This window comes from Ostrea edulis, chromosome 10, assembly GCF_947568905.1.
Source record: "Ostrea edulis chromosome 10, xbOstEdul1.1, whole genome shotgun sequence".
NCBI lineage: Eukaryota > Metazoa > Mollusca > Bivalvia > Ostreida > Ostreidae > Ostrea > Ostrea edulis.
Genome location: NC_079173.1, coordinates 21520458 through 21541861, shown reverse-complemented (window position 1 = coordinate 21541861; position 21404 = coordinate 21520458). Strand labels below are relative to the sequence as shown.

General features: G+C 33.3%; 1 protein-coding gene across 1 annotated transcript; it reads left to right on the top strand.

The window, feature by feature from the left end:
- The first annotated feature begins 16371 nt into the window (after positions 1-16371).
- LOC125665275 (uncharacterized) lies at positions 16372-17161 on the top strand. The gene is made up of 2 exons (XM_048897927.2): positions 16372-16684; positions 16782-17161. Exons 1-2 carry the CDS (start codon positions 16372-16374, stop codon positions 17159-17161), a joined length of 693 nt encoding a protein of 230 aa, XP_048753884.2.
- The last annotated feature ends 4243 nt before the right edge of the window (positions 17162-21404 follow it).

Genomic DNA, 21404 nt, shown 5'->3' with positions numbered 1-21404 from the left:
CATGTTTTACTTTGTATTTAATTTCTTTGTGTTTGTATCATCACTTGAATTACTGAACTGTTCAAAGGAAAAATGAAAAAGCATTAGATGACTCAATGTTGATATTGGTTGTTGAAAGAAAAGTCATTATCTAAATATCATCCTAAACTGAAAAAGTGTTTCAACAATCTTCTATAATTCTATTATTATTATTACCATGATTAATATTTACAAAAGTTGATTTAATTCAGTATTAATATAAGAGGTATGGAAACACAAAACGCGTGGTCACGATGATGAGATGAAGGCACTCGGGATCTTTTTCCCTCTGCAGCTTTATTTGACCACAACAATATTTAATCCACCACTTTTATCATTACTTATATTCTTCCTTTATTTGTAAGACAAGACCCCCCCCCCTGAAAAACGTAAGACGCAAGTATTTGAAATTATTCACACGCCATAGTTATTGTTATATGGCACCGTTATTATTATATTTTTCCTGAGCTGAAAAAATCCTGCACTGATAGGTTCACTAACTACGTCTTTTGTATTGGTTTGTACATGGAAGTGAAGCTGAAACAAGCATGGGTGTTTCAATCGTTAACGCATGTGCAATACTAATTTCTTTTTGTCAAAGACCCCAAAAGTCTTCGATTAAACTGAATAAAGTAAACGTAGTTTGGGAATGAACATATCTAGATAGAAAGTGAGATACTAGGGCTATAGGGGGACGGTCTCAAAGAGACTTTTGTAGAACTGTTACAGGTAGAATGGGTTTGACAGGTAAAATCTTTATAGGAATTTTTGCTGTCGGGTATTTTTGAAAAATATTCACAACTCCATGATAATAAATCAAGATTCTCTGATATCTAGAGATGTGCGTGTTTAGACTGAAATCTCTCGGTTAACAAATCTTTATACAGCTTGTTGATATCTATATACTTTGCTTTTCTATACAGTGCTCAAATATATTGTCCCATAACAGTGTGTATATCACATGACAATGGCAGACTTTCCAAATTGACGAAAAGCTTGTAGATGATATGGACGTAGTAACCTTTACTAGAAACGGAATAGTTTTAGTACATATACACGTAATCTGTAAATTGGGAGGTTATAAGCACTGTGAAGAATTCTTTTGGTTACCGTAGATTCCTCATTTTACGCGAGTACTTATTATCGCGAAATGACTCATGGACGTCAAATAGCGAGAAAATAAATTCGCGAGCACTTTGTTGATGAAGAGTTTTTACATGTAGTTTAGCAATAGAAAAATAAACGCTAGAACTATTTTTTCGCCAGTGATGTTTCTCGTCAAATTACGCTATAATATTTTCCTCGCGTATATTTAGGAATTTACAGTATTATATAATTTGAGACTGAATTAACGGTCGACTTAGAGAGTGCTATGAACAGGCTTATTCTCGTGTGTGAATTCAGCTCAGTGCTCAGGTTTATGAACTTTGATGACTGTGAATTAGTATTTTTCTTTGATATACATGTATTTTCACTGTAAATGACTTGTGAAATCCGCCATTGGCATTTTGGGGGTATTCTTATTCATAAAAGTCTACCATCGACAAGAGAAAGAACAGAACTGTTAGATGCGTTGTTGACTTTTGAAAGTTTTTAGATTCATTTGTTTCAAAGGGGAGTGAAACTCAACTGTTTTTTGTCCAAGTTTATTTGTCCATTGTACTAATTATGATATCAAATTACATATATATCTTTAATCTTTACTCAAAGATTGAATCATCATTTGATAGGGATTTACCAATTGTACTAGAAAGTCATCCAATCATTTTCTTATTGTTTAATACCTTATATTGATGTTCCCAATGTCAGAATGCCGTGTAAGAATGTTTTGTCTTACAATGTTATGACGCCATTAGTTATAAAATCATAAATTTTCTCTTATTTTTATTACATATTGAAATATTGTATTCTCTCAGGGAGACAACTCCGGGTGTAACCCATTTTTAGTTCTTCTCTTTCTAACTGTAGAATTGATTTTTGTATTTAAAGCAATACAAACTGTAACTGATGGCAATATTATATATATATATATATATATATATATATATATATATAGTAAAATTGCACAAAATGTCTATAGTATAGGTAATAAGTAGAAAAAATATATCCATCGATTACTAAGTACACATGATCTACATTTAATTAATACACTTAGCGCTTTCGCCGTTTAGTTCGGCTCTTCAGAGTGTAACAAGTTTTACAAAAAGAGTACAATGTACTTGTTATGACATTGTAGTTAAGATGTCGTTATTGTGACGTCACAAAGTGAGCATACTAAATTGGCGCAAGTTAACGTCAATAAGGCGCCAAAAATAAAGAAATGACTTGAAATGTAACGTCCAAGTTATAATAATTAATTTACATTCAATTTAGGTTCGAAGAACTTTTGAAAATAGTCCTCTTTTGCTCTCCGTAAGTGTTCATTATTTTCTAAAACTTTATAAAACGGAAATATTAAAAAGTTTCCATTGGCACACAAATCGAAATGTTCACTGCAGGGTGTATTCCTGACGGACATGTCCCGTATTTGTTGTTTGTGGACTCTCACACGGTCGGATAATTTGGTTCCGGTCTGTCCTATATAGTTTTCTCCACAGGAAGTACAATCATGCAAAATATTAAATTTCTGGATTTGCACGACATATTAGTATGTATAGTGAACGTTTTGCCGCATTTAAAAGTAAATGAGTCTCCTGTTTTTAAATAAGGACAGGTGCCACAACTGGGATCCATACATTTGGAAACTGTAGGTTTTTCTTCATCAGATGAAAATCTGGCTTTCGTAAGTAATTGTTTAAGGCTTGGAGGTTGACGTCGGCTGTGGACAATGTTCTTTATTTAAAAAAGGTCCTTTAGATTTTCAGGTTGTTGTAAAATTGGGAAGCAATGTTTCACAGAAGAGTACATATTTATATTGCGGGGATATAAATGATATAAGGTAAACGGAGTTATCCGTATAGTCAATTCAGTGTGCTCAAGAACGGCCTAATAAGCGGCATGGAACAAGTCAGACAGCATTTGACCCAATAATAGGTTGTATTATCAAACTAGATCGTCACAACGACCATAGAATTTGCGAAATGCTGACTTTAAACGAGACTGTTGGAACCCCTGCACCATCAATTTGTTTGTTAGGATTTAAAAACTGATCATACACAGAAAAAGCTCTTGTGAATCGAATCAGTTGAGAGATATAAACAGCAGGTGATATGGAATATTGCTACACAGATATTGGAAGCCGACGAGAGAGTAGCTGAAATCATCCCGTTTATCATAAAGTTGAGTTACTTGTTTCCCGTAAATATGTATTTTCATTAGAATATGTAAGTATGAAGCAGAAGTTGACGACTCTGGTGTCTTTTATTTCGAGTTCAGATAGATATATCGAATTGACATGTAAGTTTATCAATACAATGCATTATGTATAAATACGTGCGTTAAAGACGTGTTGCAACGGGAAGAGGGGGCACATAAATCCTGTGTGTTTTCCATTCTCTACTCATAGGTGTCGCTGCTTGCTAACACCCTTGTCAATGTCGTAATTTCACGATTCTTATGAAATGCTTTGTAAACTCTTATACAATCGTTTAACTGTAGACTAATCAACTTATGATGCAGAATGTCAAACAAAATTGTTTTACCGCTTGTAAACAAATTCCTAGAGTTTTGATTTTATTCAAAATAAAGCATATTTTCCCGATTTGTGGTGTTGTCTTAGCTACATTAATCATTCTAATTCTTAAATTCCCTTCCATTTTCCGTTCAACGTTTTAGCAACACCTCGAAATTTGTGGTACTTCACCTTCAACTGGTGACTTCTCAATGTTAGGGAGAATTTCTCGACAGGACGTTTCTTCTTGATCAAATCAAATGTAGATGCAATAAAATTTCCTTTAATTCAGAAGTTAAAAAAACCCATTTAGTCAATAAAATTTAAAGAATGGCAGATTCTGACTTTTTGTAATAATGATCTCAGCACATTGTCATTTATTATTCATGGCTCTACATTTAAAAAAAATATATCAATAATAAGTGTTGTATGTAAGTTCATATAAAATATTGGAATGAAAGGTGAAGATAACGAACAGTGATCAATCTCATAACTCCTATAAGTAATACAAAATAGAGAGTTGGGTAAATACGGTCCTCTGAATATGACAGCGGTGGGATAAGGTGCCTAAGAGGAGTAAGCATCACCTGTCGACCGTTCACACCCGCCGTGAGCCATATATCGCTATATCTCTATTTTGTAATCCTTACAGGAGTTATGAGATTGATCACTGTTCTTTATCTTCACCTTTCATAAGGCCAAAAGGGTCCTCATATACATTACATATCCACTGTGTTGTTGATATTAAAATTTACCCATTTTTTTGCAAGAGCTCTCGGTTGTTTTAAATTTTTGTACATCTGTGATATGTTTGTATATTTGCTTAATTGCTAATTAAATAAACTAGAAAAACAATCAATCGATGAATCATTAATATGTATAACGTCCTTTACTGAATCAAGAATTAATTCAGAGATTACGTCGTATATGAGACGTTATTTAATGAATACCAGAGATTATCTTGGAGAAAAAATATCATAGTCATCAGAAGTTAATGTCTACCAAAATAAAACTGTAGATAAATTCAAATCTTTAAAATTCATTTAAAATATTAGATATATTAAATTTTGAAACATTTATCTGGCGAACTGCATTAATTACAAATAGTATCAATACGTATAGTACCAATGTGATCAATTTACCTTCGAAATACAGGTATGAATCATCAATATTGAAGATAGACCTTTCTCCAATTTGTTTCTGCCTAAAGCTTATGATTGAATATTTCGTTGATTCGCTTGCAATGAATTGTCTGTAAAAAGGTTTATGAACATTATAAATTGTTTGAAGAGTATGAAAAAGAATGTTAAAAGCTATGGTCTTTTTTCTGAAGGTCTTCTGTAAATGTTTACTATATTCACGGTTTAGAAAAATCTGCAAATTTAAGAAACCGTGAATACGTTTTGTTAAATAGAGGTATCATTATTTTCAGTTCACTTGGGCTACCTGTAAATAAGTACTGTATTTCAATTAATTTGATTGTCATACATTTTTGTTTCCATTTCTAACTACTCAAATCAGTATACCGATTTCCCTTCATTGATCTTTTAATCACACCATCATTAGTTTGATCAATCATATCACAACGGCCTCCACATTGATTCACACACATAACATTGCCTCGGAGATTAATCACCTGATGATGTGTTAATATGTTTGTGTAATTCAGGTTTTTATGTCAATGTTTACGTTATTTCTAGTTCTACATTGACCGATCAAAAACGTCTTTCAGTAGGATTAAATGAAAGTAATGAACTGGTACTCTAAACCGACACTGATAAATGACTGGATTAATGCTTCTAACCTCTTGATAACATTCACAATCCACAGTGCGTGTGTTCTCTTGACCATCTACATCCAAATTTTCAATACCGTTTTTTCCTAACGACATCTTCTATGGTATATTTTGAAATACTCTTAATTTTGTCTAATTAAGAAACACCTGCATAACAATATGAATTTTGTTGATATAGACTCCCCAAATTTTTAAGTGTTATTTTTTACTAACTTTACGTTGATTTGGGTAACCATACAGTTGTGGATTTAGAACAATTTGAAAGACCCAAGTTTTTACTTTTCCGCCTAAAGGGTGGTTGGTTGAAGATCCCAAAAAATGGCAAAATATGACCATTTTTAGAAAAATCAACCAAAGGATGTTTGCAACCTCAGCAACCCTCTATATCCACCACTGCCTTTAATAAACACGGCAGCGAAGGTAACAGTCGTCTGTTAAACGATCTAAAGAAACATCAAGCCAAGGAATAAGAAGAGCAAAACAAATTCAATATTCATTTTTTTGCTTCATGTATACATCATATCTAAGGTCGGAAAGTCAACCTCATAAAAACTCCAATGCTGAATTATGATATTATAGTAAAGATCGTTTCCCGTAGACCTGGACCTCGCAGACCTGAAAATATGAAGATTCTCCGGGTTTCAATTGCAGTGCGAGGGTCACAAAGCGCCCCCTGGCTAGTGATTCACACAGAACGAGGATTCGGTCTTTTAAGTAGGTAGGTCCTGGATAGAAACCACAAGTTCGGCTCTTGACGTCATCGGAAACAGTTATTATGACATTTTTGAATCTTCCATCCTCTAGTAATAAAACAATATACATTATATATTATCCAGATTCAAAATTAACGAGCGTATTTACAAAAGAAAATGATGGAGAAATGATAATATTCAGACAAAATACGAGAAAAAGAGAGATGGATATATATATATATATATATATATATATATATATATATAGAGAGAGAGAGAGAGAGAGAGAGAGAGAGAGAGAGCACACACACATAGCAATGAACTCTTAAATGAACATAACTGCCCTAAGTGAAGAAATATTTACTATAAAGCACAGACAATTTCACTTTATTTGGATACCCACTTCCGCCAGAAAACTTGCTTTCGATGACGATGTAATTCTCGCCACGCTGTCACACGCTAGTCGGTCATTGAGCATTGAGAATGGAAATGGGATGCAGTTATTATTTAATGTACATTTAAGAGGATCATACATGATACACATTGCATTTGAAATATTTTGATATAAAGTACAGAAACAGAAATGAACTCTTAAATGAACATAACTGTCCTAAGTGAAGAAATATTTAAAACGCTGGTTCCACAGGTCGTGAGCTCAACCCCGGGTTGGGGAGGAAGTGGGTATCCAAATAAAGTGAAATTTTCTGTGCTATCTATCTATTTATCTATCTATCTATCTATCTGTATATAAGAAAGACGTATTTGAAGCATTTAGAATGTGAAAAACGATATGATTAAAGTCACCCAAGTTAAAAATTCAGTAAATAAAACGAGACATACAATTCATAACAGTACGGTTTGTAACATACCACAACAATCTTGTCTGGCGTAGATCATTACATTCAGAATATCAAACGTCTGCTGGAGATCTATTTGAAACCAAGGATTATGTTCCTTTTGTGTGTGAGTGACGTAATGCAGACTCGTAGGACACACAACCACACCGTCAACTGCATACTTTGACACCTGCCTGTGATCAAATGCCGAACTCATGGATGTAGGCTTTCCAAGTGCAACTACAACAGAGATTTTAAATGCATGTATAATAAGAATATTTCGAATTAAAAATCGCCATGGTAAAATGCGCAGCATTATGAAGGGTACAACTGGTGGAAGTAGGGCGCAGGAGAAAGGGACAATGGGGTACGTTTTCTTTTTTTCAATGTAGGGGCAGAACCATGTTTGTGGCCCACACTTTTTTAATAATCAGTTATCTAGTTATCATTGAAATAGGGATAAACATAACAGAGATTTATTTTGTTGGTATTATAGATTTTTTTTTACTTTTTATTCCGGAATTAAGACTACGGAAAATGTTTTCTTTTTAACTAACGTCTCAATGTATCCGGGTTTTTACAAACGTTCGATTAAAGGCGAAGACGAAATTGATTTTTGTGGTTGAACAGCATACTAGAACTGTACTAGTTCCGTCATCCAATGTAAGTATTATGTTTGGATGTAACTAAATAACTATCAGAGTATGTCACCGAATCTATATTTTGCCCATCTCTGCAGAATTGATATATTTATGACATTTTTATTTATTTTATACCCATCAAAGTTTCTTTTTTTTTGATATTGTGTATTTCACAGAGTGTAATCCGATTTTCTGGATTACCACACTGCGGTTTTGTGATTCCGTATCAGTGACCTCTGAAAATGATGACGTCGCAATGCATCAACGCAACTTTTTTTGTGGAAACCATCGCCCACGTCATAAACAAAACTGCGTACACAAAATATATCTTACCTGTATGTCTTTTAGACATGTGTTTTAGATAATTTGGTATATATTTATTATCTTATAAATGTGGATTTAAAAATGCCTATAGGGGATATAATAAATGTATTATTGCTACAGTAACTTGATCCTAAGAGTTGGATCACGTCTCGTTGACAGGCGCGGATCATCAGAGGAAACTCGAAGCTTCGCGTCTCGTGTGATCTGATGTTCCGCCCCTGTCAAGTCGACGTGATACGACTCTTCGGATCAAGTTACTGTAGTAACACACACACACACACACACACACACACACACACACACACACACACACACACACAATGAAAATACCAAAAATTCTGAACCACAAGTAGGTGTATCCAAGATCTAACAACCAGCTTGATATCCCCCTGCCAGGAAACAACGGTTCCTGACATTACATAATTTAAACAAGGATGCCAGGGCATTTATCAAGTGATAGGGGAAAAAAAATCAATATATGTACCCAGGGGTGCATGAGCCGAGTTGCATGGAATACATTGTAAAGTCAGGAATGATGTGGCATATTTATAATTGTGAAGAACTAATTTCAGTTTTAAACTTTTCGAGTTACTGTCCAGAAACCATATTTGTCTGAAGTTTTCAATCTATTTTCGGTCACTGTGACCTTGAATTTTCACCTTTTTTCTTCAAAATCATTAGGAGCATTGCTTTGCTGGTATCCAACAATATATCCAAGTTTCATTTGATTCAAATTAAAATATTTCGAGTTATCTTCCGGAAACCAAAATGTTTTGGAATTTTAAATATATTTTCGGTCACTGTGACCTTGACTTTTGACCTATTTTCTCCAAAATCAATAGCGGCCTTTTTTACCTGGTACATAACAATATCGTTAAGTATCATTTCATTCGGATTTAAACTTTCTGAGTTATCATCCGGAAATCAAATATTTCTGAAATTTTCATTCTATATTCGGTCACTGTGACCATGACCTTTAACCTTTTTTCTTCAAAATCAATAGATGTCTTTCTTACTTGGTACCCAACAATATAGCAAAGTTTCAATTTATTCGGATTTAAACTTTCTGAGTTATAATCCGGAAAGCAAATTTTTCTTAAATTTTCATTCTATATTCGGTCACTGTGACCTTGACCTTTGACCCTTTTCCTCCAAAATCAATCGGGGTATTTCGTACTTAGTACCCAACAACATATCAAAGTTTAATTTGATTCAGATTTAAACTTTCTGAGTTATAATCCGGAAACCAAATTTTTCTGAAATTTTCATGCTATATTCGGTCACTGTGACCTTGACCTTTGACCATTTTCCTCCAAAAATCAATAGGGGTCTTCCTTACCTGGTACCCAACAATATATCAAGGTTTCATTTGATTAGTAAACTTTTTGAGTTATCATCCGGAAACCAATTGTTGACGCCCGCCCGCATCAACAAACCAATAGCCGAGTTCAACTTCGTTGCAACTCGGCTAAATATCATCGTAATCAAACATTAGTGGTAAAAGTGATAAAGGTTGAAGATAATGAACAGTGATAAATCTCATTACTGCTATAAGGAATACAAAATAGAGAGTTGGGCAAACACGGACCCCTGGATACACCATAGGTGGCATCAGGTGCTTAGGAGGAGTAAGCATTCCCTGTCGACCGGTCACACCCGCCGTGAGCCCTATATCATGATCAGTTAAACGGAGTTATCCGTAGTCAAAATCAGTGTGCCAAGAACGCCCTGAAATTGGTATAAAACAAACCTGTATTAATAATATATATAGACAATAAAAAATAAGAAGATTAGAAGTATGTAATTTCATGAAAACATTTATAAACACAAAACTACAGACAACGTGCTATGTTGCAGCTATACCAATGTGTCTAAGCAAGTATATTTCTGGTTTATATCTCGTGCGTCTTGCCATTCTTCATATCGCTTTGGAGGTCTACTAATACTAGTTGTTTTTCTAAATGGTAGAGTACTGCATGTGGGTAAATTTACTGAAATTTTATATCTAGAAAAAAGATTGCATTGTAGAATGACGTGGAAAAAAAATGATGTGTAGAAAAATGTCGAAAGGAAGGAGGCTCCTGTCGAGGACGACGCACACCACTCTATCAATCCAATTGGAAGATTTTGAAAAAACTCTGGGATGAATCATCTGAAGAAATACTGGCGGAAGTCTGATGTTTCTAATTATAGCTAATCTGTTCGGAAACTAAATAACAATTAAAATTAGTTGGAATACCATTAAAACACAAACAAAAATTCTCGATTGAAGAAATAGGACAAAGATGGGATCTCAGTATGACAGGTGTTTATCTCAGTATGACAGGTGTTTATCTCCGTATGACAAGTATTTATCTGAAGACATAACTAGGTTAAGGGTTTCTATAGTAAAATGCACTATAGTTATGGGGTGATATTACACTTCAAATTCACAGTTATCATTACACTTGTTACGGTTAAAAACCGAAACTATGCTACTAATATGTCTACTGTGACTGAGCTACCGCAAGTCCCCTCATGGTAATTTTCCGTGACATCAGTTGAATATCACGTAGCACTTTATTTTTGGAAAACAACAAGAGGTCCTACTTGTGAACAAAAGTTCTGGTTCATGCGGGTAACCAGCTGAATTTTTATTGATATACTCAGAAATAAAAATCCTTTACATGAAAAGTGTTGGGAACAAATGCATGCTCAAACCAAACATGCTATAATTCAACAACATATCAACAGTCATCAGTGAATTACCGGAGTTGTCCACATTCCTATAGATCTATGTATACTGTTAATATACAAGACAGAATTTGTTCTCTGCCCTTTTCAAACGCATAAATATATCTAGAATATATTTCAGAAAAATTCATATTGCTTTATATAGCAGATGAACCTGAACTTTGTAACTGTTTCTGTAGAATGAGATTATTTATGTACATAAGGGATTTTTTAAAAACGCATCAGTCATTCAGATTAGGGACGATTTCAAGGTCACAATATAATATAAATCTTACCATCGTGCATACTATATATTAAATATGGAGAGTAATTTGATATCATAAAGGAATAATATATAATCATTTGACAAGAAAGGTTTTCACGTATACAGCTTATCACTTGATAACTGTAGTAAATAACGACAACATATTATGACACTTTCCCCGCGATACAACTATAAGAACCTGTACGTTGTGATGTACTTTTTCATTGTGACGTCATATGGTGCGAAGTGAACAGAGGTAAATTTATAGCAGCACTGTGAGGTTTTTTTGATAGTCTTAACTGAGCTAAGTAGTCAATATCTGATATATCTATAGCTGTAAAGGAATGAAATGGAAAACTCTGCGATATTAGTATTATAGGTGGTTAAATCCTTATGGTTTCTTTACCACCATTTTAACATGACTTTTTCAAGTGTATAGTATATTTATTTCAACTCTTGTATCTTACATTATTTGATTGTACGGCGTGGAACTTTTTTCATGTATATCATGTTTTAGGTTTCAGTAATTTTACTTCACGTTATTGATGTTTTTCTAGCATTGTTTTGATATTATCTGTCTTAATGCTATTATAATTTCCTTTTACTACTTTTATATCATGCTGTATCATTTTTATTGTGTGCAGGGCTTTAGAGTAGCTATTTATAGTCATCTAGGGCGCTATATAAATAGATATTATTATTATCATTATAAAGTAGCAATACAACTCCACTGTTGTGTGACTGTGCTACACAATGGGCAATGACACATCAACACCGATAGTCTGACGTCACCCAGTCCTGAAATACACTTTCTCACCTCCTCGTTGCTTTTTATGCTTTGAGTCCTATGGGGATTTTGGTTAGACCTAAGTACCACTTGCTGATCTAAATGATGAGATCGGGAAAACCTAAGCCTAAATTATACAGCACTTCACCGGCAATGAACACCAATTATTTTTCAATGATGATTGAATTCACTGAAGTATATCAGATAGGGTAGAGTACTCGAAGTATGTTAATTTACGACAAACAACGAACTGTAGACTGGGTCCTTCTCGAAACTAATTAACCAGGATGTCATTGTAATCCATCTGTAGAGATCAGCAAGAAATCTAGGGTTTTATGAATTATGTCATATGGACAAACCCTACAACATTCATACAACATACTTAACATCCCTACCCTACACGGAGTTCACAAACTTTAAATATCAACAAATTAACACAGTTAGAGATGTGCAAGTCGCGGTTGTTTCTCATCTTAAAAACTGAAGTCCCGTTTCGCGGTCACGATAAAAAGTCTGAATATAGATGCCCGTGGTCTCAAAGTGACACAAACAAACACACCAGAGTAAACACATCTTGCAACACGTATCAGAAAGTTCACTCACCATTTACATATCCTGTTCTGTCTTCATTACCCTGATTAAAAAAATGTACAATTATGATAGAATTTTACAATTCTATCCGAATATGAATTAAAGAATATCTCTCAATTTAAAATCTATCCATCAGCTTTAATTTAGCATAAATATAAAAGTTCCTCTTTAAACCAATAACTGATTAAGTATTGCATACACAACACATTATCTTATTTATTCTTATCATTAATGCTACCTCATTAATCTACAAGTAGGTATATATATATATATATATATATATATATATATATATATATATATATATGAAAACAAACTGAGAAAGCAGAACGACAAATTTACCAACAGGAAATAACTACAAGAATCTTCAGTCGTGTTCGTGGTGGACTTTTCTTTCCCGAGCTTCTTCCAACTACAACATGCCCTGCACTGATAAAGATGTTCCCGAATTTTACAAACCTCCACCCCGATACATCGTCGATCGCCTCCACATTTCTTTGTACAGGAAATCAAAGCTGAAATACGCGTGGGTCTTTCATACGTATACAATATACCAAGACTATTCGATAAAGACCCAAAGTACTCCACAGTTAAATAACTTCCTTCCAACTGTGTATGAAAATGGAACGGCTTAGAATACAAACAAATCAAAATGAAAGAAGAAAGATAAATTTTCATGTTGGTCAGAGTAACAGAATTTTAAACTGCAAAATGTTATTCCACCTGGGCGCAATAGCTTTCCATGAATAAAGAGTTGCATGCTTTAAAAAAGACTTTGTTATATGATTCATAAATAATTAATAAACAAAAACAAGTGTTGTTTGTGATCTAGTCACGTGTTTTACTTTGTATTTCATTTCTTCGTGTTTGTATCATCACTTGAATTACTGAAGTGTTCAACGGAAAATTGAAAAAGCGTTAGATGACTTAATGTTGATATTGGCTGTTGAAAGAAAAGTAATTATCTAAATATCATCCTAAACTGAAAAGGAGCTTCAACAATCTTCTAAAACTCCATTATTATTACCCTAATCTATACCCTCAAAGGTTGATTTTATTCATTAATGATATAAGACACCAAAATGAGATAAAGTCGTTTGGGACCTTTTTCCCTCTGCAGCTTCTTTCGGCCGCAACAATATCTTATCCAGAACTATTTCATTATTACTTGTAGCATTCCTTTATTTATATGACAAGAAAATAACCCCTGAAAAACGTAAGACGTAAAGGTTTGAAATTATTCACTCTTGTTAAAGACCCTAAAATCCTAGATGAAACTAATTAAAGTAAACACACTTTGGGAATGATCATCTCTAGATAGAAAACTTTTATAAGACATAACTTTTATGAGATATGTTATTAAAGAAAGCATAAGATATCTCATATTTCATAAGATATCTTATAAACTATATATGAGGTATCTTGTTTGATATACAGGATATCTTTTAATGTTTATGAAATATATTATAACCTGTAAATTCTTCAAAACCATGCTTCAGTTTTAGACACATTTAATATCCCAGTCAATGGATCGAATGAATATGAGTTACCGTACTTATACTGGATTCCTAAACTGCATAAAAACCCTTACAAACAATGATACATTGCTGGATCCAGTAAGTGCTCTATCAAGCCCCTTCATTCCTCACGAAAATATTAACAGCTGTGAAGGAGAAACTTCAAACTTACTGTGCGACTACATACATGTATGTTAATCAAATGTGGAAACTAAAAAATTCTAAAGAACTTTTAGTAAACTTGAAATCGCATAAATTTTCTCAAATCAATAACATCAAAACCTATGAGTTTTCAACGCTATACACGATCATTCCTTACGATAAATTAAAGACAAGACTTTTTGACATCATGGACAGTTGCTTCTTTAACAAAAATGGAAAAAAGAAAATGTTCATATCTAGTGATCAGTCATCCAAAAACCACTCCGATTCCACGCACAAGTACTCTGAAGTTGAAATAGAAAATATGCTAGAGTTTCTCATTGACAATATCTTCGTTGTCTTTGGTGATCAGGTTTTCCAACAGTCTGTTGGAATTCCCATGAACACGCATTGTGCTCCTTTGTTAGCTGACCTGTTTCTATATTCCTATGAAGCAGAATTTATTCAAAAACTTCTATGTGAGGAAAAAACCTCTTGCTGTGGCCTTCAATTCGACATTTTGATATATCGACGACGTTTTGTCTATTAACAGTAATAACTTTCATTTTTATGTCGATTCGATATATCCCTGTGAGCTCGAAATAAAAGACACCACAGAGTTGTCCACTTCTGCTTCATTCTTAGATATTTTATTGAAAGTAGACATTAACGGCAAACTGACAACTCATCTGTATTGTAAAAGGGATGATTTCAGCTTCTCCATCGTCAACTTCTCTTATCTATATGTAGCAATATTGCATTATCACCTTTATATGGTGTTTATATACCTCAACTGATTCGATACACAAGAGCTTGTTCTGCGTATAATCAGTTTTTAAATCGAGGCAAGCTACTGACAAACAAGTTGATAGTACAGGGGCTTCAACAGTCTCGATTGAAGTCAGCATTTCGCAAATTATATGGTCGTTATAACGATCTAGTTCGTCAATACAACCTATCATTGGTTCAAATGCTGTCTGACGTGTTTCATAGTACCTGTTGTTATACCGTTCTTGGCACACTGATTTTGACTACGGATAACTCCGTTTACCTAATCAGGATATAGGGTTCACAGCAGGTGTGACCGGTCGACAAGGGATGCTTACTCCTCAGGTATTTGATCCCACCACTGGTGTGTCCACGGGTCCGTGTTTGACCAACTATCTATTTGGTATTGATTTTAGGAGTTTTGAGGTTGATCACTGTTCGTTATCTTCAGATATTTTATAAAATACATGAGATACCGTATACACTTTCTATTATAAGATTTCTTATAAAAATATAAGATATCTTTTAAAATGTATGAGATATCTCACAAAGATTCATTTATGAGATATCTCATAAAATATATAAGATATCTGATAAAGTTTATGAGATATCTTATAAAACATCAGATATCTTATATGTTTTTATCTTAAAAAATAGATTTATAAGATATTTTCTATTTTTTAAAGATATCTCATAAACGTAACTTGTTTAACTTTATAAGATATCTTGTTTAAGATATAAGATATCTTATAAACTTCGTGAGATATCTTGCATAGTTTATAATATATCGTATATATTTTATGAGATATGGGTGATTTTTAAAGAAGATAGGCACAAACTGAAATTTTTTGTCATTTTCAAATGAGATTTCTTTGGTAATTTGAAGTTGTACAGTGTATATACATTGAAGTTCATAAATCCAAAAGGGTATTATAATCAATAAAAAACTAAAACCATTGCAGACTTAGGTTTCACAATTTTTTTTTTTTACAAAAATACTAGATTATAATAAGCACACAATTTGATTAAAAGCAGATATTCAATCTGCTCCTCTATTGGCCATGTCAACTGTAATCCAGTTTTACCAGTGCATTCCTATCCGAGAAAAAGTAGTGCGGTCCAATGACAAATCATGGATTACAGCTGAATTCCGTAAACTAATTTGTAGACGACAACATGCCAGGAACAGCGACGATATTGAGTTATACCATAAACTACGAAATCAAGTAAACAGAGAATCAAAAATTCTTCGATCTAAATTCTACCAAAAGTCTGCTGATGAGATGTGCGATTTTGACAATAAGCAATGGTGGAAATCTGTTAAAGCCTTTTTAGGCCTAAATAAAAAGGGTGATTGGCTATAAAACCTTGCAACAAACAATTTCAATGGTGCATTCTTCTACTGTCTGATGGAATTAACATGACCTTTGTCTCAGTATCTAATGATCTTGAACCACTGTCAGAAATCCAACTGTCTTGTGTAGATCCCCTGCCTAATGACGTGATAATATCTATAGAAACTATTGAAAAACAGCTCAAAAACATAAACACCAAAAACGCCATAGGTCCTGATAATATCCCAAACTGGATCTTGAAAGAGCTATCATATATCATGGCTAAACCAATATGTGCCACCTTTTTCAACAACTCACTAAGGGAGGGCACTGTATCATCATGTTGGAAAAGGCTGATGTTGTCCCAGTACCAAAAGTAACTCCCGTATGTAATCCAATGAAAGACTTAAGGCCAATCTCACTGACATCTGTTTTGGCTAAACTTTTGGAAAAGCACCCAGTTCAACATCTGAGAGAGTCCTGTCCGAATGTGGATCCTAGTCAATTAGGTGCAACAAGGGGCAGTTCAACAACTCACGCTCTCCTAAAAATACTTCAACCAATTTATAAGGCTTTGAATGACAGCAACAATTTTGCCAGACTTTTGTCAATTGACTTCAGTAAAGCATTCGACCACATATACCATGAAAAGGGTAAGTAATAGTGATAGCAATCCTATGATATTACAATGGTTCCAATGTTTCGTTAAAAAGCGATTGCAGAGATTCAAGATCGAGATTAACAAATCAGACTGGGTAAAAATTAATGGTGGTGTTCCACAGGGAACTTTAAGGGACCCAGAGCTGTTTATGCACATGGTAGCAGATCTCCAAACTGAAGTTCACAATGTCAAGTTTGTAGATGATACAACCTTCATCGAAATCCTACGAAAAGATGCTCACTCAAAGATGACATCTACTGTTAAATCTACCTTGGAGTGGTCTTCTGAAAACCAGCTTGGTATAAATACCTTCAAAACAAAAGAAATGATTATTTCATTTGAAAGAGAACCAGATATTGATAAACTGAACATGAATGGTACAGAAATAGAGCGTGTGTCAGTGACTAAACTACTTGGAGTTGTAATAAGTGAAAATCTGAAATGGGGACTACATGTGAAATACATATAACAGAAAAGGCCTCAAAGCGTTTATTCTACCTACGCCAATTAAAATACTCTGGGTTAAGCGAGAGTGATCTTCTTCGAGTTTATAAGTCCCTTATAAGACCGATTGATGAATATGCATGCCCGGTGTGGTCCACAGGCCTCACATCTACTCTATCAGATCAAATCGAATCCATCCAAAAGCGTGCTCTCGTGATCATACGACCATTAGACTCCTACCAAAAAGCTTTGGAATACACCCGGCTTGAAAACCCATCTGATAGACGCAAAAATATATGTTTAAAACTTTTCAAGGATATGGAAGACCAATCCCATCGACTTCACTGCCTCCTTCCTGACATTCGCGAAAACCTATATAATCTAAGAAACTCCTCAAAGTATTATTTACCAAAATTTAAAACAAACCGTTTCAAGAACAGTTTTATACCCTGGTGTATACTAAACCAAAGGCATATATAAACATACATTGCATTCTGAAAGCTAGTCAGCAGACGTTTAATCCTTATTTCAGACTAATTAATTTGGTTGTTTTGTTTTACCTTATGTACGTCCGTTTATTCATATTTTTCTCCAAATAGTTTTATTATATGTAAATGCTTTTAGAATTATTCTTTGTATTTTCATGTACATTCTTATCACGTTTATACTTTACTAATATTCTTATGTGTTTTTAAACTTAGTTATTGTACTTTCAACTTTTAAAGTTGCCAATGAATAAATATCTATCTAGAGGAGCGGATTGAAGATTTGGTTTTAATCAGATTGTATCAGTACATTGCATAAAATGTTTAAAAACAAATTAAAACTTTATTTTTTCTTGGCAAATGATATCGATGTAACGAACAATAATTTCAGACAGTAAGTTTGTATCAAGTACGTGGTGTTTTTTTTTTTTTTATATCAAAATAATTTATTTTCTAGGTAATTTCCCCCTTAGCGTTTGTGATGACGGTTCAGACGTTTTTGTATTTAAATCATAAGAAATATTATCAAAATGAAAATTACTTTCCCCGCTAGAGTAACACTTTTGAAAGAAATACATAACATTTTTTTTATTCAAATGAAAGGCGAAGATAACGAACAGTGATCAATCTCATAACTCCTATAAGCAATACAAAATAGATGGTTGGGCAAACACGGACCCCTGGACACACCAGAAGTGGGATCAAGTGCCTAGGAGGAGTAAGCATCCTCTGTTAGTCTGAAAGACAAAAAGACACTTATTTATATCCCCTGTTTTCCCTGATTTTGTTGCACTCCTGAGAATAACTACACGCATCGATTATAAAGGAAATATATGAAATACCAGGAGAAAAGTTGAAGTTGTTAGAGAAAATTATCAGAGCAAATGAATTTTTTATCAATTTTGGTGTGGATTGTATAGGTTTTTTTTTAAATCAAAATTTTGTAATACTGCCAATATACTCTATGAAAGTTTTTTATTCTACTTTGTTCAAATAGCGATTATTAGTAGATAATAAAATCCCTTTTCGTGCATCCTTAGATGAATTTGACTCCACTTTTTGGCACACTGTTTTCCCCTATAATAGCTCTAAAACTTCATTGTTATTTCGGATTTCAAACATTTCGGTTGAGCATCACTGAAGAGACATTATTTGTCGAAATGCGCATCTGGTGCATCAAAATTGGTACCGTATAAGTTGTTACATTAAAATGCATTGTTTTAATGCCAGATTTACTGAAAACAAATATCTATAATTTCAGACATATGTCTCGATCTCTTCTGTTTTTATGCATTCATAAAGACATACCCTTACTTGCTCGTCCTGGGCACCTGATCCCACCTCTGGTGTGTCCAAGGGTTCTCGTTTGCCCAACTCTTTAGTTTGTAATATTTATGGGAGTTATGAGATTGATCACTGTTCGTTATCCTCACCTTTCATCCTCATTTCGCCTACTTTTGTTGCACTCCTGACACAATTTACATATCGCTATTACATGAAATTGTGAAATTGATTGATTTACTGAAATATGAATCTTTTACTTATACTAAAATTATCATATCGAAGGAATTTTTCTTCAATTTCAGACCCAAATTTCACTATTTCAAAAATAAAAATATAAAGAATTCTTAAATATCTCAAATATAATTTTTTAATTTGGATGAAAAATGGTAATCAAAGTAGAAAATAAATGACTTTAATCCATATAAGAAATGATTTTTGGTCAATGATAGATATTCTCAAAGAAAATTTATAAACTTTCCATACATTTAGACCTGAAAAAAGTATTTTAATTAATTATCATCGTAGTTATTATATTGTGTCAGGAGTGCAACACATTAATAGGCTTATAAAATTGATTAAAATATACTTCATGGTCATTGCATTCAAAATCATATTCAAGAATGCAGTCACCAATGCATATTGCATCTTTTAGAAATGAAAGCCAAAAAGTGGAATGAAAAGTAGATAAGAAATTTCTAGCAATGTTTGTGAAAAAATCATATCAAAAATAATTTCACACTGTTTTTCTTTTCACTCAACCATATCTGCTAATAGTATAGAATTAATACATTAATGTTTCAAAAGATGCAAAACTAATATTTAATGATAAATACATGTACAGTGTATCTAAACTAATCTAAAAGGTGTTGCAATCCTGACATTGAAAATATATTATTTTTCTTTCATCTTTTTTTCCAGAATTATATTTTGTATACTCTCTCTTCTAAAAAATAAAGAAAAAGATTGAATTGGAATGGTTAGTTTTGAATGGTATCGGTCAAAAGTTAAAATGTTAAACTCTTGACCATGAGGGGTATGCTCATTTAATCGACTCCCACAAAGTTAACATAGACACCAGCAGCTACTTTTTTCTCTTATTTAACAGAAAAGATATAGTTTTAAAAGTTTAGATTTCTTTTGTAGTTGAATCGATGCTATTTAATTTAAACGACACCTTTTTTATTTTACACAAATTTTTCATTCTTTGTGTTGCACTCCGGACATGGTACTACATTTGGTTGAGCTGAGATTAAAGTCATGTCTTAAGCTTCATCACTCTTGGAATTTAAAAGTATATAGATTGAACAGTTTTCTTTTCTTTTCATATAAATGTTTTAAACAACGATTTTTATTTCACAAAAAAGTGTTGCACTTCAGACATTTTAGCAACATCTTAGGAACCAAGTCTTTGTATTTTGAGATATCTCTTACATTTTTGGAACACAGATACACAATACCATGACACAGGATGGTATGATAACACAATAAAGAATGTCCTATAATGAATACAGAGTTTACTTGTATGTAGAACGCCCTATAATGAATACAGAGTTTACTTGTATATAGAACGCCCTATAATGAATCCAGACTTTACTTGTATGTAGAACGCCCTATAACGAATCCAGACTTTACTTGTATGTATAACGCCCTATAATGAATCCAGACTTTACTTGTATATAGAACGCCCTATAATGAATCCAGACTTTACTTGTATCTAGAACGCCCTATAATGAATCCAGACTTTACTTGTATGTAGAACGCCCTATAATGAATCCAGACTTTACTTGTATGTAGAACGCCCTATAATGAATCCAGACTTTACTTGTATATAGAACGCCCTATAAAGAATCCAGACTTTACTTGTATATAGAACGCCCTATAAAGAATCCAGACTTTACTTGTATATAGAACGCCCTATAATGAATCCAGACTTTACTTGTATATAGAACGCCCTATAATGAATCCAGACTTCACTTGTATGTAGAACGCCCTATAATGAATCCAGACTTTACGTGTATGTAGAACGCCCTATAATGAATTCAGAGTTTACGTGTATGTAGAACGCCCTATAATGAATCCAGACTTTACTTGTATGTAGAACGCCCTATAATGAATACAGAGTTTATTGTATATAGAACGCCCTATAATGAATACAGAGTTTATTGTATATAGAACGCCCTATACTGAATCCAGAATTTTCTTGTATCATACAAGTGAACAGAAGTTTATGTCTACCAAAATAAAACTGTAGATAAATTCAAATGTTTATAATCTATTTAGAAACGAACCAACAAGTTTTGGAATATTTATCTGGCGAGCTGTATTAATTACAAATACTATCAATACATATAGTACCAATGTGAACAACAAATCATAGCACAATGAAACTAAGAAATACAGGTTTGAATCATTAATATTGAATATAAACCTTTCTCCAATTTGTTTCTGTCTAAAGGTTATGCTTGAAGGTTTCGTGGATTCGCTTGTAATGAATTGTCT